This window comes from Carya illinoinensis, chromosome 2 (genome assembly GCF_018687715.1).
Source record: "Carya illinoinensis cultivar Pawnee chromosome 2, C.illinoinensisPawnee_v1, whole genome shotgun sequence".
In the NCBI taxonomy this organism is placed as follows: Eukaryota; Viridiplantae; Streptophyta; class Magnoliopsida; order Fagales; family Juglandaceae; genus Carya; species Carya illinoinensis.
In genome coordinates, this window is record NC_056753.1 from 15,434,073 (window position 1) to 15,450,153 (window position 16,081).

The 16,081-nt window shown below is 33.1% G+C and overlaps 1 protein-coding gene and 1 long non-coding RNA gene across 2 annotated transcripts; one reads left to right on the forward strand and one right to left on the reverse strand.

The window, feature by feature from the left end:
* Nucleotides 1-428: 428 nt before the first annotated feature.
* Nucleotides 429-1,159, forward strand: LOC122294435. Its single transcript, XR_006237610.1, has 3 exons — nucleotides 429-518; nucleotides 654-719; nucleotides 1,018-1,159. It is a non-coding gene; the product is annotated as an uncharacterized LOC122294435 (long non-coding RNA).
* Nucleotides 1,160-14,414: 13,255 nt separating this feature from the next.
* Nucleotides 14,415-14,894, reverse strand: LOC122301735 (zinc finger BED domain-containing protein 4-like). Its single transcript, XM_043113122.1, has one exon. It carries the CDS (start codon nucleotides 14,892-14,894, stop codon nucleotides 14,415-14,417), a length of 480 nt encoding a protein of 159 aa, XP_042969056.1.
* Between the last annotated feature and the right edge of the window lie 1,187 nt (nucleotides 14,895-16,081).

Below are 16,081 nucleotides of genomic sequence, written 5' to 3' on the forward strand. Positions count from 1 at the left end.
TATGGTTTTGCTCCCTCATTTTGATTGTATTTTTTTCTTTAATAATTGAGGAATTAGTATATTTTTCCAGAATACTTAAAAAATTAAAATATATATATATAATTTGCGTTAGAGACACGCCCAACGCTGGGCGGCACAGTAGTAAAATCCATCAACCTAATACTTCTGATGTGTTATTTTTTGTTTAAATTCATTTTAGTATTGTAATAATAAATTTTTAGAATTAAGCAAAAGGATTTGGTAGAAGCCTTGAAACTTTGAGGAGATCCAACCCAGTTGACATCTGGAAACTAAACTCCAGATTACCTGTGAAGATCTTTGTGGATGTATTTTCCCTTATGTTTGGTTCCAGATTTTATTTTTGTTTTCCTTTCACAGATCAACGTCACAAACAGCATTTATCCCTCAATATTTATTCCTTTATTCATGTCGATGTTCTGTTTGGCAATATAGGATCTAAAGAAAACCTTCAAGAAGTTGGACCATGATGTAAATATAGAGAATTTTATGTGTTCACGGTACTATTGTATTGATCAATCTGTAAATTTTATGTGTTCAAGGTTATTTCCATCCATTGTCTTGAAATTTTATGGTAATCTTATTCCTGCAAGTTTTCATTTTAACTGAAATATCTAAAAATTTTGATGCTGTAGAAAGAAGTTTCAGATGTGGCGATGGAAGAAGTTCAGGGTGATGGTAATCTACTGATTTCCAATCAGGTGAGATCAAGTTTCAGCTTATTCTTTCTTAGTTGTGTCCAGTAGCTAATCTCTCACGACTCTTCTGAAACACTAATGAAGAGTGAGCTGCTCTGTTTCTATTTACTCCTCAAATCTGCATGATTTAATCCAAGAACTTCTTGACCCCATCTGACTTGGCACCCCCTTATTTTTCTTTTTTTCTTGCAGCCCTCAAACAATCGAGGTACAGATTGTTTACCACCAGTATCTTAATACATTATTATTTGGATTCTTTATTTACTCGATTAAGTGGATTGTGGGTAAATACGATGTGCAGGAATTGAGGAATCAATTAAGGGTATTGCAAGCTCAACTTATAGGAGTACAAAAGAGACTGAGATGCACCTTATGGGCTTTTGTTTTTTGAAGTACTGCTTTTTCTTTCGATTCTTGTGGATCGTATTGTTAGTGTTAGATGGATACTGAATAAAAGCTCAAGTGTATTTACTGCTGGTTATTAGAAACTCTCTGTTTTATTGTTTTGATGAGAAAGTTTGAGTAATTACAAACTGGGAAGACTAAAATGCCATTTTCATTCTATTTTATTTTTTGCAGGATCACTTTGAGGCCAATCACTTTGAAGTTGCTATTTGTTGTGGAAATTAAATCACTGATTTTGTAATTCATATATTATAATTTAGTATTTTGTAATGTAATGTATAAATAACAAATAATATAATATATAGTAGATTGTATTGTAATGTATGCATACTTGCATAGATGAATATTGGAATTTTTTTTTGTTTTACATGCATTTTTATTGGGAGGCAAATTAAGTGGAACTTTTATATAGGAGTGATATTTTTCAACCCCTAAAGTACACAATCAAATTTATTTATTTTTTATAAAAAAAGAATCAGAGTTATATGTGAAAATATTGGATACATTTAGGCTTTTTATATGGGGTTAAAGAAAAAAAAAAGAAAAAGAAAAAAAACTGGGTTTAATCCAGAACCCGGAATCCGGGTTTTGAAAAACCTGTATTCATCCGGGTTCAGGCCCATTTATGACCCGAACTAACCCGAGCCGGGTTCCAGCACAGATTTGAAATCCAGGTTCCGGTTTGGGTCTACCCGGATTCCCAGGTCAGAACCCGAATGAACAGGCCTACCTATATTCCATCCATGCCTCATGAAGGCTGAAGAGTTGCATAAAGTCATTCCTGCAGATTTTGCCATTTAACTCAAGGTTGAGTATATCCTATTGGGGTCTGCACTTCCCTTTAAAAAGATTTGGATCAGGATTTGGATTAAGGGAATGATGTGCTTTGTAATGTAATATGTGCTTTTCATATAAACAGTGTAATATTAATTTATAAACAATTTTATTTAAAAAATTAAAGAAATAGAGTTTGAATGTTTCATCAACATTTTTTTTCATGAAAAAATATTCATAACATGTAGGCTTTGATTTTAAAAAAATAAAAATAAAAAATTGGGTACAAACCGGAACTTGGGTTCCGTGTTTTTCAAACCGGTTTCCATCCAAGTTTCAGACTGGTTTTGAAACCCAAGTTCTAGTCCGGGTATACCTGGGTTCCTGGGTTGGAACCTAAATGAACAGTCTTACATTAAGTTTAGTTCTTGAAGTAGTTGTTGGGTCTAGATTTATTAATGCTACTGGCTGTTTATACTGAGATTGTGTTGATTAAAATTAGTGTCTTATGCAATTGATTGAGCTTAAAGTAACAATAATAGAGAGATTATGACAAAAATAAATTAGATAAATATTAAAAAATATTAATTTAATAATACTTTGTTATTATATAGAGAGTAAATAGATAATTTAATGTGAAAATATGTTTTAAATGGAATAGGTAAAAGTCAAAACATGTAATATTAACTAAAATTTGACTATCTTTGCCTTTGCCCAATCTAAAAGGAAGCTCTTAAGAAATGTTTAGAAAATGAGATGAGATGAAAGTTTTTTGAATAGTAGTGAAATTTTTTATGAATAGTAGTAAAATAATTGAGGTATGTTGTTTATGGAATTTTGGAAAATGTGAGGAAAAAAAAGTTAGAATAAAAATATTATAAAATTAAAATATTATTAGAATATTATTTTTTAGTATTATTTTTATTTCAAATTTAAAAAATTGAATTATTTTTTGTGTTTAGTTTGGAAGTTGAAAAAATTATAATAATTATGTCATGATTAAAAGAAAAACTTAAAACTTAAAATTAAAAAAATATATATTTAAATAATATTTAAATATTAAAATATATAAAATTAAATTAAATAAGTTGAGACAAGACAAGACGGACAATCTCAATACGTAAACAACCGAATAGTTAGAGCTGGGCTCCGACTCCAACGGAGTTGGAATGGCCAACTCCTACCTCCGACTACGAAAGAAGTCGAAATTTTTTTTTGCTCCAACTCCGACTCTGATCGGAGGTCGGTACTCCGATCAGAGTTCGAAACTCCGATCGGAGTATGATTGGGCTTCGGCCCACCTCCGACTCCGAAGGCCCATGCGCAATCTAAGACCCAATAACCTAATTGACTTCCAATTTCAAAAAAAATGATGTAAAAAAATTAAAAAAAAAAAAAACTTAAATACAAATGACATTGATTAAATTCTATACAATCATACATTACAAAACCAAAGAGTAGTAAATTAGTAATTGAACATTGACAAAGTCTTGATTCTTAAAGTTGAAGCCAGTAGACACTATCATTCGACATTCATTCTCATAAACTTTTTTCTGCAAAATAATACATATGAAAATACTTTAAAAAAATATAGTATGAATTATGAAATGGTCAATAATTTTTTAAATGATTTAAAAATACTAATATAATACCTGAATAGCATCACTACAACACATGAACATGTTGCCTAGATGACTAACACAAGAGGGGGGTGAATTGAGTTGTATTAAAAAAATAACAATTATAAAATCAAATATATAATATAAAATATAAACAAAATATGAAATAGCAATAAATATAAAGAGTAAGGGTAAGAAAGAAGCAAACTCAGTATGTTAACGAGGTTCGGCCCCACTGCCTACGTCCTCGCCTCAAGCTACCCCTTGAGGATTCCCAAATTCACTATTCAACCTCCTTCAGGTGGAGATAGAAACCCATTACACATTTGAACAACACCGCTACAAAGGATCCGTGTAGAACACCCTCTACACTTGCAATCACCTTACACGTGGTGATTCAACTATTCCCCGTGTAGAATATTTTCTACACGCACAAGGGTTATACACACCCTTTTTCTGATACAAGAGCTGATAGTGGGTAGGTTATCAGAAAACACTCCTCAATGAGTGAAATAAGAACAATACAGCGCAAACTATATCTCTCAAAATGAATAAGGATTAAGGCTCAATGTTTAGAGAAGAGAGAATGAAAGTTTTGAATGAATGTTGTATGCTATTGGTGTTGTAAATGTGAAGCTCTCAAATGATCTATTTATAGGTATATAAGACTTCATATTCAAATTTAAAAAGATTCACATGTCAAAGACAACATCATTCATTTTTCAAAAACTTCAAACCTAATCTTTTACTTTTGGCATATGACAAAAGGAGCACACTTTCCTTTTTTAAAAATTCAAACCTAATCTTTTACTTTTTGCATATGACAAAAGGAGCACACTTTACTTTTCAAATTTTTCAAACAAAATCATCTACCTTTTGTATACGTCTAAAAAAGTATCAATACTTTTGAAAATATTCAAATAAAACATGCACATGTGAAAGATGACAATCAATCATTTTTAATATTTTCAAAATTCAACCCTTTAATCAAGGTATGCACATGTGAAAGATGACAATTAATCATCTTTCAAAATTTTCAAATTTAATTTTCAAAATATTCATGCACATGTGGAAAATGTATTTTAATGCTTTATGATAAAATATTAATTTTTGAGCATTAATCCTAATTTTGAATTTTAAGAGATTTACAACATTACTCTATGATTTTAATGTGAACTTGTTTCCTTCCTGCTCATGCTTGGTTCTTTAATGCGCTTGACTCCATTGTGTGGACAACTTGAGCTTGAAACTCCTTTATTCTTTGAATTCATTTGTTATCATCAAAATCCATGTGTAGATTTATAATCACCTGAAACTTGAAACCTTGGGTTCAACAATCTCCCCATTTTTGATGATGACAAATACTTGATAGAACTTGAAACCTGTATTAATACTTAAGCTCCCCTTGAAAATATGCGTTAGTTTTTCAAGCAAAAGAATAAATATAATTCCAAGCATATATAACAAGTTTAGCAATTTAAACAATGTTAATGTTCTAGTCTAAAACTTCTCCCCCTTTTGGCATCATTAAAAAGGATCGGCAACAAGTAAATGGACTAAAGAAAACGATGCGTTTAATAGTCACTGTAGATAATTGAAACAGGAGTCGTCCGTGACCCGACAAATGCTGCAAAGTCTCGAGGCCTAACTCTATGAATTTAGTGCGGCTGGAGATTTAAACAATCGCCTGATGTTGTTGACAAACGTGATTGAAGGCTCTGAGTTTCTATAAAAAAAATGATCATTTTCATCTATCGGATGCCAAAAAAAAATACATTGCTTCTTGACCTGAGTTCTGTTTTTTCACAACGATAGAATGGCTGAGCAATTCTCTTCCACTAATGTTCCAGACTTGAATCAGGAACCCTTGACGCATCAATGATCAATCTTCTCTCCTAAGGCCGTCAATACCATGATAGGAGCAGAGAACCGTTTTTTTAGTAAGGCTGATTCTGAGATTATTGCAGAATCAAGAATGCTCAGTAGTCAATATGCTGCCTCTGTTACGATCATGTCTCGGAGGTTAATGGTGAGGGTGAGTGAGATTGATCATCTTAACATGCAAATATCTGAGTTACGACAGAAGCTTGCTAATAAGGATAGTGAGAATAAAAGGCTAAAGCAAGAAAACCAAGAGTTAAAAAAATTTGCAGATTGGTATGCTCATGATCTGCAACCACGAATAGAGGAGCTGGAATGAGAAAGGGTTCAGATACAAGGTCAACATCGGCAGATAACAGCAGAGGTTCATCGTTTACTAGAAAAATAGGGACAATCTACTGTTAATCTCGCTGGCTTAGTAAGAAAACTTTTAACAATGTGTGTCCAGCATATCTTGTATTTCTTTTGACTAAATAAGATTTGAAGAGACAATAGTTTGTCTTATTCTTTATGTTATCTTTATAAAATCAGTCATGAAGTTCATCCAATCCGCATCAAGTTTTCTTCTCATCTCTATAACTTATCTGCATTCCTTCAACATTCTTGTTTTAAACCTTCTATTCTTTTCTCAATGGCTCATTCTTCTAACATTTCTTTAGATCCATCCATGAGACATTCTGCATCTCAACCTCCTGTCCTTTCTGCAGCTGCCATTGGTGCCATGTTGCAGCAATAAAATAATAATCTGACTAATAAGTCAGATTCTGATGCTATTTATGACTTGGTGAGTCTTGGGACTCGCTACTCTTCCTTTATTGTTGCTTTTTCTCAATGGCTACAAGCCAAAAATCATGAAGTTGAAAAGCTCAAAGAACAAATTGTTGTATTTCAACGAATTGTTTAAGAGTCTCACACAAGGGAAGGAATCATTCGGCAGAAGAATAAACAGTTGAAATCTTTATTAGATTCTTCATTCCGCTTGCCGGTTCCAATGGATAAGAATGACATGATATTGTATGAAGAGAATGAGCGTCTCAAACATGAGGCTAAGAATCTCAAGTTTATGTAAAAGTATTTAAAAAATCTATCTCTATTTTTATTGGCTCTGGTCTATCTTTTAAAAGATATTCATAGCATGCATCATACTTATTTCTCTTCTGATCATACATAATCTATCTTCTGATAAAGGCTTTGTAAAAATATCTGCTAACTGATCGTATGTGTTTGTGAACTCTAGTACTATATCGCCTTTCTGCACATGATCTCGAAGAAAATGATATCTTATTTCAATATGCTTAGTTCTAGAATGTTGTATTGGGTTCTTTGAAAGATTTATAGCACTTGTATTGTCACATTTGATTGGAATGTGATTATACATGAGTTTAAAATCTTCAAGTTGTTGTTTCATGTAGAGAACTTGAGCACAACAACTACCCGCAGTAACATATTCTGCCTCAGCAGTAGATAGTGCAACAGAATTTTGTTTTTTACTAAACCAGGAAACTAATGCATGACCTAAGAAATGACATGCTCCACTAGTGCTTTTTCGATTTATTTTATAGCCAACATAATCTACATCTATGTAGCTGATTAGATCGAAAGATGTGTGCTTAGGGTACCATAACCCTAGGTTAATTGTACCACTAAGATATCTAAGAATACGCTTAACTGCAATTAAATGTGATTCTTTTGGAGATGATTGAAAGCGTGCACATAAGCACACACTAAACATAATATCTGGTCTACTGGCTGTTAAATATAATAAGCTACCAATCATACCTCGATATATCTTCGAGTCAACTGGCTTACCGGATTCATCTTTATCAAGTTTAGTTGATGGGCTCATTGGTGTTCTAATTTCCTTAGCATTTTCCATCCCAAACTTCTTCAGTAATTCCTTAATATATTTTGATTGATTGATGAATGTCCCACTTTTTGCTTGCTTAATTTGCAATCCGAGAAAGAATGTAAGTTCTCCCATCATACTCATCTCAAATTCTTCCTGCATAGTCTTAGCAAAAACTTGACACATATTTTCATTAGTAGCACCGAATATTATATCATCAACATAAATCTGAATCAAAAGAATATCATCATTTTCATATTTAATGAAAAGAGTTGTGTCGATTTTTCCTCTTGAAAAACCTTTTTCAATCAAGAAACCATTGAATCTCTCGTACCAAGCTCTAAGAGCTTGTTTAAGTCCATATAATGCTTTTGTGAGTTTGAAAACATGATTTAGGGAAATATGATTTTCAAAACCTGGAGGTTACTCAACATATACCTCTTCATTTATAAAACCATTTAAGAAAACACTTTTAACATCCATTTGAAAAAGTTTGAAATCTTTATAACAAGCATATACAAGTAGCATTCGAATAGATTCTAATCTTGCGACTGGTGCATATGTCTCATCATAATCGATTCCTTCTTCTTGATTAAAACCTTGGGCTACAAGTCGAGCCTTATTTCTAGTAATGACTCCGGACTCATCTTTCTTGTTTCTAAAAACCCATTTTGTTCCAATAATAGTATGATTTTTAGGTCTAGGAACAAGTATCCAAACATCATTTCTTTCAAATTGATTCAACTCTTCTTGCATAGCTAGAATCCAAGATTCATCAAGAAGTGCGTCATCAATATTTTTGGGTTCAATTTGAGATAGAAAAACAGTATGATTGCAAATATTTCTAAGAGATGATCGAGTACTTACACCTCATGAAGGTTCTCCCAAAATTTGTTCCACTGGATGATCTTTCACAAATTTCTACTTTTTGGTTGCATCTTGTATTAAATGTTGATGATCTTTCCTGATGGCTCCATGTTGAACTTCCTCTATTGTGTTCTCTTTGTTGAGATTGAGACTTTCCGTATTATTTATACCTCCTATTTCTTCATCAATAGATTTCTTGGAGAGTAGAGAATTAGATTTATCAAATACTACATGCATAGATTCTTGTACAGTCAAAGTCTTTTTATTGAATACTCTATAAGCTTTACTATTAGTAGAATACCCGAGAAAGATACCTTCATCAGATTTTGCATCAAACTTGCCTAAATTATCCCTGTCATTCAAAATAAAACATTTGTATCCAAATACATGAAAGTAACCAATGTTGGGCTTTTTCTCATTCCAAAGCTCATAGGGGGTTTTATCTAACTTCGACCTTAGCATAACTCTATTTATAACATAACATGCAGTACTTACCGCTTCGGCCCAAAAATAACTAGGCAAGTTGTTCTCATTGAGTATTGTTCTTGCCATATCTTGAAGAGATATATTTTTCCTCTCTACTACCTCATTTTGTTGAGGAGTTCGAGGAGCAGAAAAATTATGCACAAAACCATTTTCATCACAAAATGTTTCAATATTTTTATTAACAAACTCTTTTCCCCTATCACTTCGGATACTTGAAATAGTATAGTCATTTTCACTTTGAATTCTCCTGCATAACTTGGTAAAGGCATTATGTGCCTCATCTTTATGAGCAAGAAAGATGACCCAAGTATATCTAGAGAAATCATCAACAATAACAAATGCATAATATTTTCCTCCTAGACTTGCAACTTTATTTGGTCTAAAAAGATCCATGTGTATCAGTTGCAATGGTCTAGTAGTGGAAATATGTTTCTTAGTTTTAAAAGAAGTTTTTGTTTATTTACCAAATTGGCATGCATCACAAATTTTGTCTTTAAGAAAATTTGTTTTTGGTAAACCTCTCACAAGATCATTTTTTGAAAGTTTGGAAATAAGATCCATGTTGGCATGACCTAATCTTCTATGCCATAGCCAATTAGTTTCATTTTGAACTGAAAAGCAAATAGCATCCTATGAGGTAATTTCTTTAAAATCGATTGTATAAACATTATTACTTCTAAAAGCAATAAAACAAATATTACAATCATGATCATTCAAAATAATGCACTTATCCATTTTGAAAGTAACTGCAAATCTTTTATCACATAATTGACTTATGCTCAAAAGATTATGTTTTAGACCTTCAACAAGTAGAACATCTTCAATTATGAGAGAAGATTCATTACCAATTTTACCTATTCCCACCATCTTCCCTTTCGAGTTGTCTCCAAATGTCACGTGTCCTTCTCCTTTAGATCTAAAATCAAAGAACTTAGTCTTGTCTCCCGTCATGTGTCTTGAACATCCACTATCTAAAAACCACTTGTTTTTGCTTGTGGATGACTTCATGCATACCTATAAAAACAATTAAAATGATTTTTCTTGGTACCCAAGTTCTTTGGGTCCTTTATTTATTAGTATTAGAAGAAACAAGATTTTTAGGTACCCATATGACCCTAATAGTCATTGTATGATTTCTTCTAATAGGATAAGTATGATAATTATGACCATTTCTATTACAGAAATTGCAAATAGCATGTGACATATATGAAGAACTTGAATGATTATAATAATATCTTTTTTTGACAAAATTATTTTTATGAAAAAAATTTTGATTATTGATCTTTGATGTAGAAAGATTATCAAAGAAATTTTTATAAGGTTTGTATTTTTATTTTGGCATATATCCCAAACATGCCTTATCAAAAACACATCTTTGACTACCAATAAGTTTTTCAAAATTTATTTTTCCATTCGTAAAGTTTTCAACAATATTTTCTAAATCAGTTTTCTTCTTATTCAATTCAAGATTTTCATCTTTCAAAATGATACTTTCTTTTCTTAAAATATCAATTTCATTTGTTAAAGAAGAATATTTCTTTTTCAAAGCAGTATATTTGATACCCAATTTTTCAAATTTCTCATAAACCTCTTCTAAAATATTTTGCAATTCTTCATACGAAGGATCTTCAATATTATCAAGATTTGTTACCTCAATGTCATCTTTAGCCATAAGACAAAGATTTGCTGATTCTTTATTGCTTGTTTCACTATCTGAGCTACTTGAATAATCATCCCATGTAGCTTTCATTGCTTTCTTGCCCTTGTTTCGATCTTTTTTTAGCAGAGGACAATCTGGCTTGATATGACCAGGCTTATTGCATTTATAACAAATTAAAGTGTCATTTTTACCTGAATCTTTCTTGGAAAACTTTTTGAAAGATTTCCTCGGATGAGTTTTATTTTTCTTTAAGAACCTCTGAATTCTTCTTGTTATCATCGCAACTTCTTCGTCTTTATCTTCATTTTTCTCATCGTCATCACTTTCACTTTCATGAGAAATAGCTTTAAGTGCTAAGCTCTTTTTTGGCTTTCCTTCTTCTTCTCCTCTTTTTAATGTATACTCATGGGTGATAAGTGACCCGATGAGTTCATTCACTTCGAGCTTCTTGAAGTCTCTAGCTTCAAGAATCGCTGTCACTTTTGATTCCCAGCATTTTGGTAGAGAATTGAGAATTTTTCTTACTATCTCCACCTTGGAATAAACTTTGTCAAGAGCTGTCAAACTGTTTATGATGTTAGTAAAACGAGTATGCATACCAGAAATAGATTCATCATCATTCATCTTAAACATTTCATATTCATGAGTAAGAATATAAATTTTTGATTCTTTGACTTGCGAAGTTCCTTCATAAGTAACTTCCAAGTTATCCCAAATTTCTTTTACCGTAGCACAAGTCATTATTCTATTAAACTCATTTCCATTGAGAGTATTAAATAATAAATTCATAGCAGTTAAATTCAAAATATAAAGTCTATCGTCTTCACGATCAAACTCTTCTTCTTCCTTTTTGACCTTTACTCCATCAACCACTTTTGTTGGAATATAAGGTCCATTTACAATGCATTTCCAGATTTCTCGACCTTGAGCCTGAAGGAATATTCTCATTCTAACTTTCCAGAATGAGTAATTATCTCCACAAAAGAGTGGAGGCCGACTACTAGATTGACCTTCACCAAATGAAACTGAAATGTTAGCCATAAGATCTTAACTCAAAAGATAGTTAATCTTATAATAGAGCTCTTAGCTCTGATACCAATTGTTGCCCAGATGACTAACACAAGAGGGGGGGTGAATTGAGTTGTATTAAAAAAATAACAATTATAAAATCAAATATATAATATAAAATATAAACAAAATATGAAATGGCAATAAATATAAAGAGTAAGGGTAAGAGAGAAGCAAACTCAGTATGTTAACGAGATTCGGCCCCACTGCCTACGTCCTCGCCTCAAGCTACCCCTTGAGGATTTCCAAATTCACTATTCAACCTTCTTCAGGTGGAGATAGAAATCTATTACACATTTGAACAACACCGCTACAAAGGATCCGTGTAGAACACCCTCTACACTTGCAATCACCTTACAAGTGGTGATTCAACTATTCCCCGTGTAGAATACTTTCTACACGCACAAGGGTTATACACACCCTTTTTCTGATACAAGAGCTGATAGTGGGTAGGTTATCAGAAAACACTCCTCAATGAGTGAAATAAGAACAATACAGTGCAAACTATATCTCTCAAAATGAATAAGGATTAAGGCTCAATGTTTAGAGAAGAGAGAATGAAAGCTTTGAATGAATGTTGTATGCTCTTGGTGTTGTAAATGTGAAGCTCTCAAATGATCTATTTATAGGCATATGAGACTTCATATTCAAATTTAAAAAGATTCACATGTCAAAGACAACATCATTCACTTTTTCAAAAAATTCAAATAAAAGGTTCTTCCTTTTCAATTGTCAAAGACAACATCATTCATTTTTCAAAAACTTCAAACCTAATCTTTTACTTTTGGCATATGACAAAAGGAGCACACTTTCCTTTTTAAAAAATTCAAACCTAATCTTTTACTTTTTGCATATGATAAAAGGAGCACACTTTACATTTCAAATTTTTCAAACAAAATCATCTACCTTTTGTATAAGTCTAAAAAAGTATCAATCACTTTTGAAAATATTCAAATAAAACATGCACATGTGAAAGATGACAATCAATCATCTTTAATATTTTCAAAATTCAACCCTTTAATCAAGGTATGCACATGTGAAAGATGACAATCAATCATCTTTCAAAATTTTCAAATTTAATTTTCAAAATATTCATGCACATGTGGAAAATGTATTTTAATGCTTTATGATAAAATATTAATTTTTGAGCATTAATCCTAATTTCGAATTTTAAGAGATTTACAACATTACTCTATGACTTTAATGTAAACTTGTTTCCTTCTTGCTCATGCTTGGTTCTTTGATGTGCTTGACTCCATTGTGTGGACAACTTGAGCTTGAAACTCCTTTATTCTTTAAATTCATTTGTTATCATCAAAATCCATGTGTATATTTGTAATCACATGAAACTTGAAACCTTGAGTTCAACAGAACACAACTCATAATCCATCTAACTTGTAACTTATCCGCAATTATCACTCATCCGCAACTATGCTAGGGTTTACAAGTAGGTCTACAAAATCATAAAAATTAGAAGTTGAATAATTAAAACATTACAAATATTTAAATTATCATTTAAAAGCATATAAACTATAAAGTTACCTTATTCAAGCCTATAGCTCTCGGGATCAATGATATCTACTCCAATGGGCATTTCACATAGCTAGTTCTGTATGCAAATGAGGGCCTCTATAGTTGAAGCTGACAATGAACTCTGATAAGCATCCAACACACGACCTCCAATGCTAAATGCCGACTCAGAGGCAACCATAGTGATAAGAATAGCCAGCAGATCTCAGGCTATTCGGGAAAAAATAGGAAACTTGGTGGAATGAACCTTCCACCAAGTTAATAACTGAAATGCATCACTAGGTGCCTCAACATCTTCCATAAAATAGCGTTCAACCTCAGACCTACACTGTATAATATTCCTCGATGCATGCCTTTGATGATATCGCTACACTAATGGTGATGAAATAGCTGCAGCAGAAATAGTGTAACCACAGGAAGATGTCAAATTGGTCGGGTGTGAGGAGCTACGGCTACCACTTCCTGGAGTAGGATGATCATTATTGTTGTAGTGGCTATATAAGTCATCAATATCCTTTCTCAGCTCTTTAATAAACTCTTCAGCCTTTTATTTCCCAAGGATGTCAATAAAGAAAAATTGTATAATTTCTAACTTATATCGAGGGTCAAGGATTGTAGCCACAAGTAATAATATATTTATCTTCACAATATCCCCCAATATTTATCATATTTGGATTTCATCCTCATAGCCGTAGCAAATAACAATCCCTCACTATTAGCATAACTCTGTTGCAAGTGTTCATGAATCCTCGAAAGCTCGTCGAAGTACAAGTTCGCAATACAATATTTGGATCCAGATATCCGCATAGTTGTATCATAAAACAACTTCAAAAAATCAACAAAAGACTTCACACAATCCCAATCAACTACATCTGGCACACCAAGCCCCCTTCTCCCCCAATAGACTCCATCAAAGATTACCTCAGACCCCCATCCTAGACCCCCATTCGCTAGAACGCTCTTTCGTACTTATGCGCCACCTCCAACATCATATATGTCGAGTTCCATCAAGTCGGAACGTCCAAGCATAACATGGCAGAACATAGAATTTGAAGTTGTTATGCTATCGCCTTAAACTTACCAAGCATTTTGGAGGGAAGCCCTCACATATCTCACAATATTGCAAACTTTGGTAATTGAATCATCAACCTCCTTCAAACCCTCAGAAACAATGAGGTCGATAATATGAGCACAACATCTAACATGTATAAACTCATGTCCATGAATGATATCATCTTTTACCATTGTATTCCTCTTGAACCACTCAATTCAAGTGTCATTGGCAATGACATTGTCAAATGTGATACAAATGACTTTTTTAATACCCCAATTCTGAATACAATCATCCACCATTGCACCAATGGATGCACCCTTGTGATCAATAATCTTTTTAAATCCAATTATCCGTTTATGCAGTGTCCACTCACTGTCAATAAATTGGGCTGTAATACACATGTAACCCACATTTTGTATGGATGTCCATGTATAAGTGGTGAATGACACTCTCTGGCCAGTCCAACTAAACATTTCCTTCATTTCCATCTTCTCCATCACATGCCTCTTCAAACAATCTCGCATATAACCGTATACTGTGAAGGCATGGGAAAACGTGGTTCAAGAGTGCGCACAAATTTGTTGAAGCTTTTTTTGTCAACTATGGTAAAAGGTATCTCATCAGTAATAATCATCTCTGTAAGTAATTCCCGCAACATATTCTCACTGTATTGGGGGATTATAAGCTTCTTAACATGTGATCTGCCACCATCAATTGCCATTTGAGTTTCGTAACTAAGCTTGGTTTGATCAATGCCAGTGGCCGCCAATTCCTTCACGGTCTTATATCGCTGGCAACCATTAAGATGTGCTATTAATAAACTGGTGCCTTGTTTCTTCGAATGGCAACCACAAAGTTGCCCACAATGGTGGCATATTGCCTGCAGGTTCACAGGATCACCAAGAATTTTAGAGAAATGTTCCCACGTCGACGACCATTTTTTAGAAGGCCGTGGTGGTTGATCATGCTCAATGGGCACATCTGCCATCTCCTCTTCTTCATTGAACGTATCTTCATCTTCTCATTCTATATCTACTGGGAGTCGACTACTTGCACAGGAAGTAGCTGCTCTAGATGCTGCCCTAGATGGGGCTCTAGTGGTGGAAGTACCCGCCGTCGGTGTAGGAGCACTGGCATTGTCTCCACAATCTCTACTTCCACTAGGTCTAACATCCATATTATTTGAAATCAAAGAAGCTGAAAAATTAAATTAAAAATAGGGAGTTAGTTGCTAAATAAAAAAATGTAAATACTATAAATAAAATAAAATTAGAGCAAAACCATCACAAATTTGAAAAGTAGCATTAGATACTTATAGCAGTTTCAAAAGGAGTATATGCAGGTTGGTGAGAGAGTTGAGGAAAGTAAATTGAAATGAAATTTTTTTTGAAGATACGTAACCACCTAAATAGAGCCTAATACTTGTTTGAGGTTTCTTTCAGTATCTCTAAGCATGATGAGTTGTTACTTCTGTTTACTGTTTGGCCCAATTGTTTGTGATGTTAATTTTACTATTTGGAACTTTGCAATGTGTTTATTTCTACTAATGGGAGTTTTTTGTTTGGCTGAAACATGATGGAAAAGTTGAAGTGAAGAAACAAAGTTCATGTTCTTTGCAATTGACCAATAAAACAGATAAATATGTGGCGTTCAAGGTAGTTGTGGTTGAATCCGTAGTTATGGTTGAGACTGACAGTACCTCTGTAATGCATATAGAAGGAGATTTCTCGAATTTAGTGAGGGAAGAATATGAACAAGCTACTATTCCTCAACCAACCCAAATGCCGTCAAGTGTAGAAACAGCAAGAGAAATGGATTCAGATGTTCATATAGATAGTCCTATTTGTTTAATTTCTTTTTTAACCCTTATATAATTCTCTGTTATTGAGTTTATAAAAATAGTACTAATGATTTTCCATTACATGCAGCATCTGAAGAAGTAATTCAAATGCAGAGCTGTGAATTTGATGCAGAGATCTCAAGAGGGACAGAGATTCTTGATCAAAACCCACTTGATGAGGCTCAACCCCAAGAGGTTCATAAGAGCTAAACCATTAAGCAAAGGAAAGAGATAGTTCCTTTGGCAATCAAGAGAGTAGCAACCGAAACACTCCCACTAATGTTGTTGTTTATTTGGAGGAGTCCCTCGAAAACTTTGAGAAAGAGAGGCTAGCA

What these genes read in the sequence shown, in the direction of transcription:
- LOC122301735 (XM_043113122.1), bottom strand. Translation starts at nt 14,894, where the DNA reads ATGGCAGATGTGCCCATTGAGCATGATCAACCACCACGGCCTTCTAAA.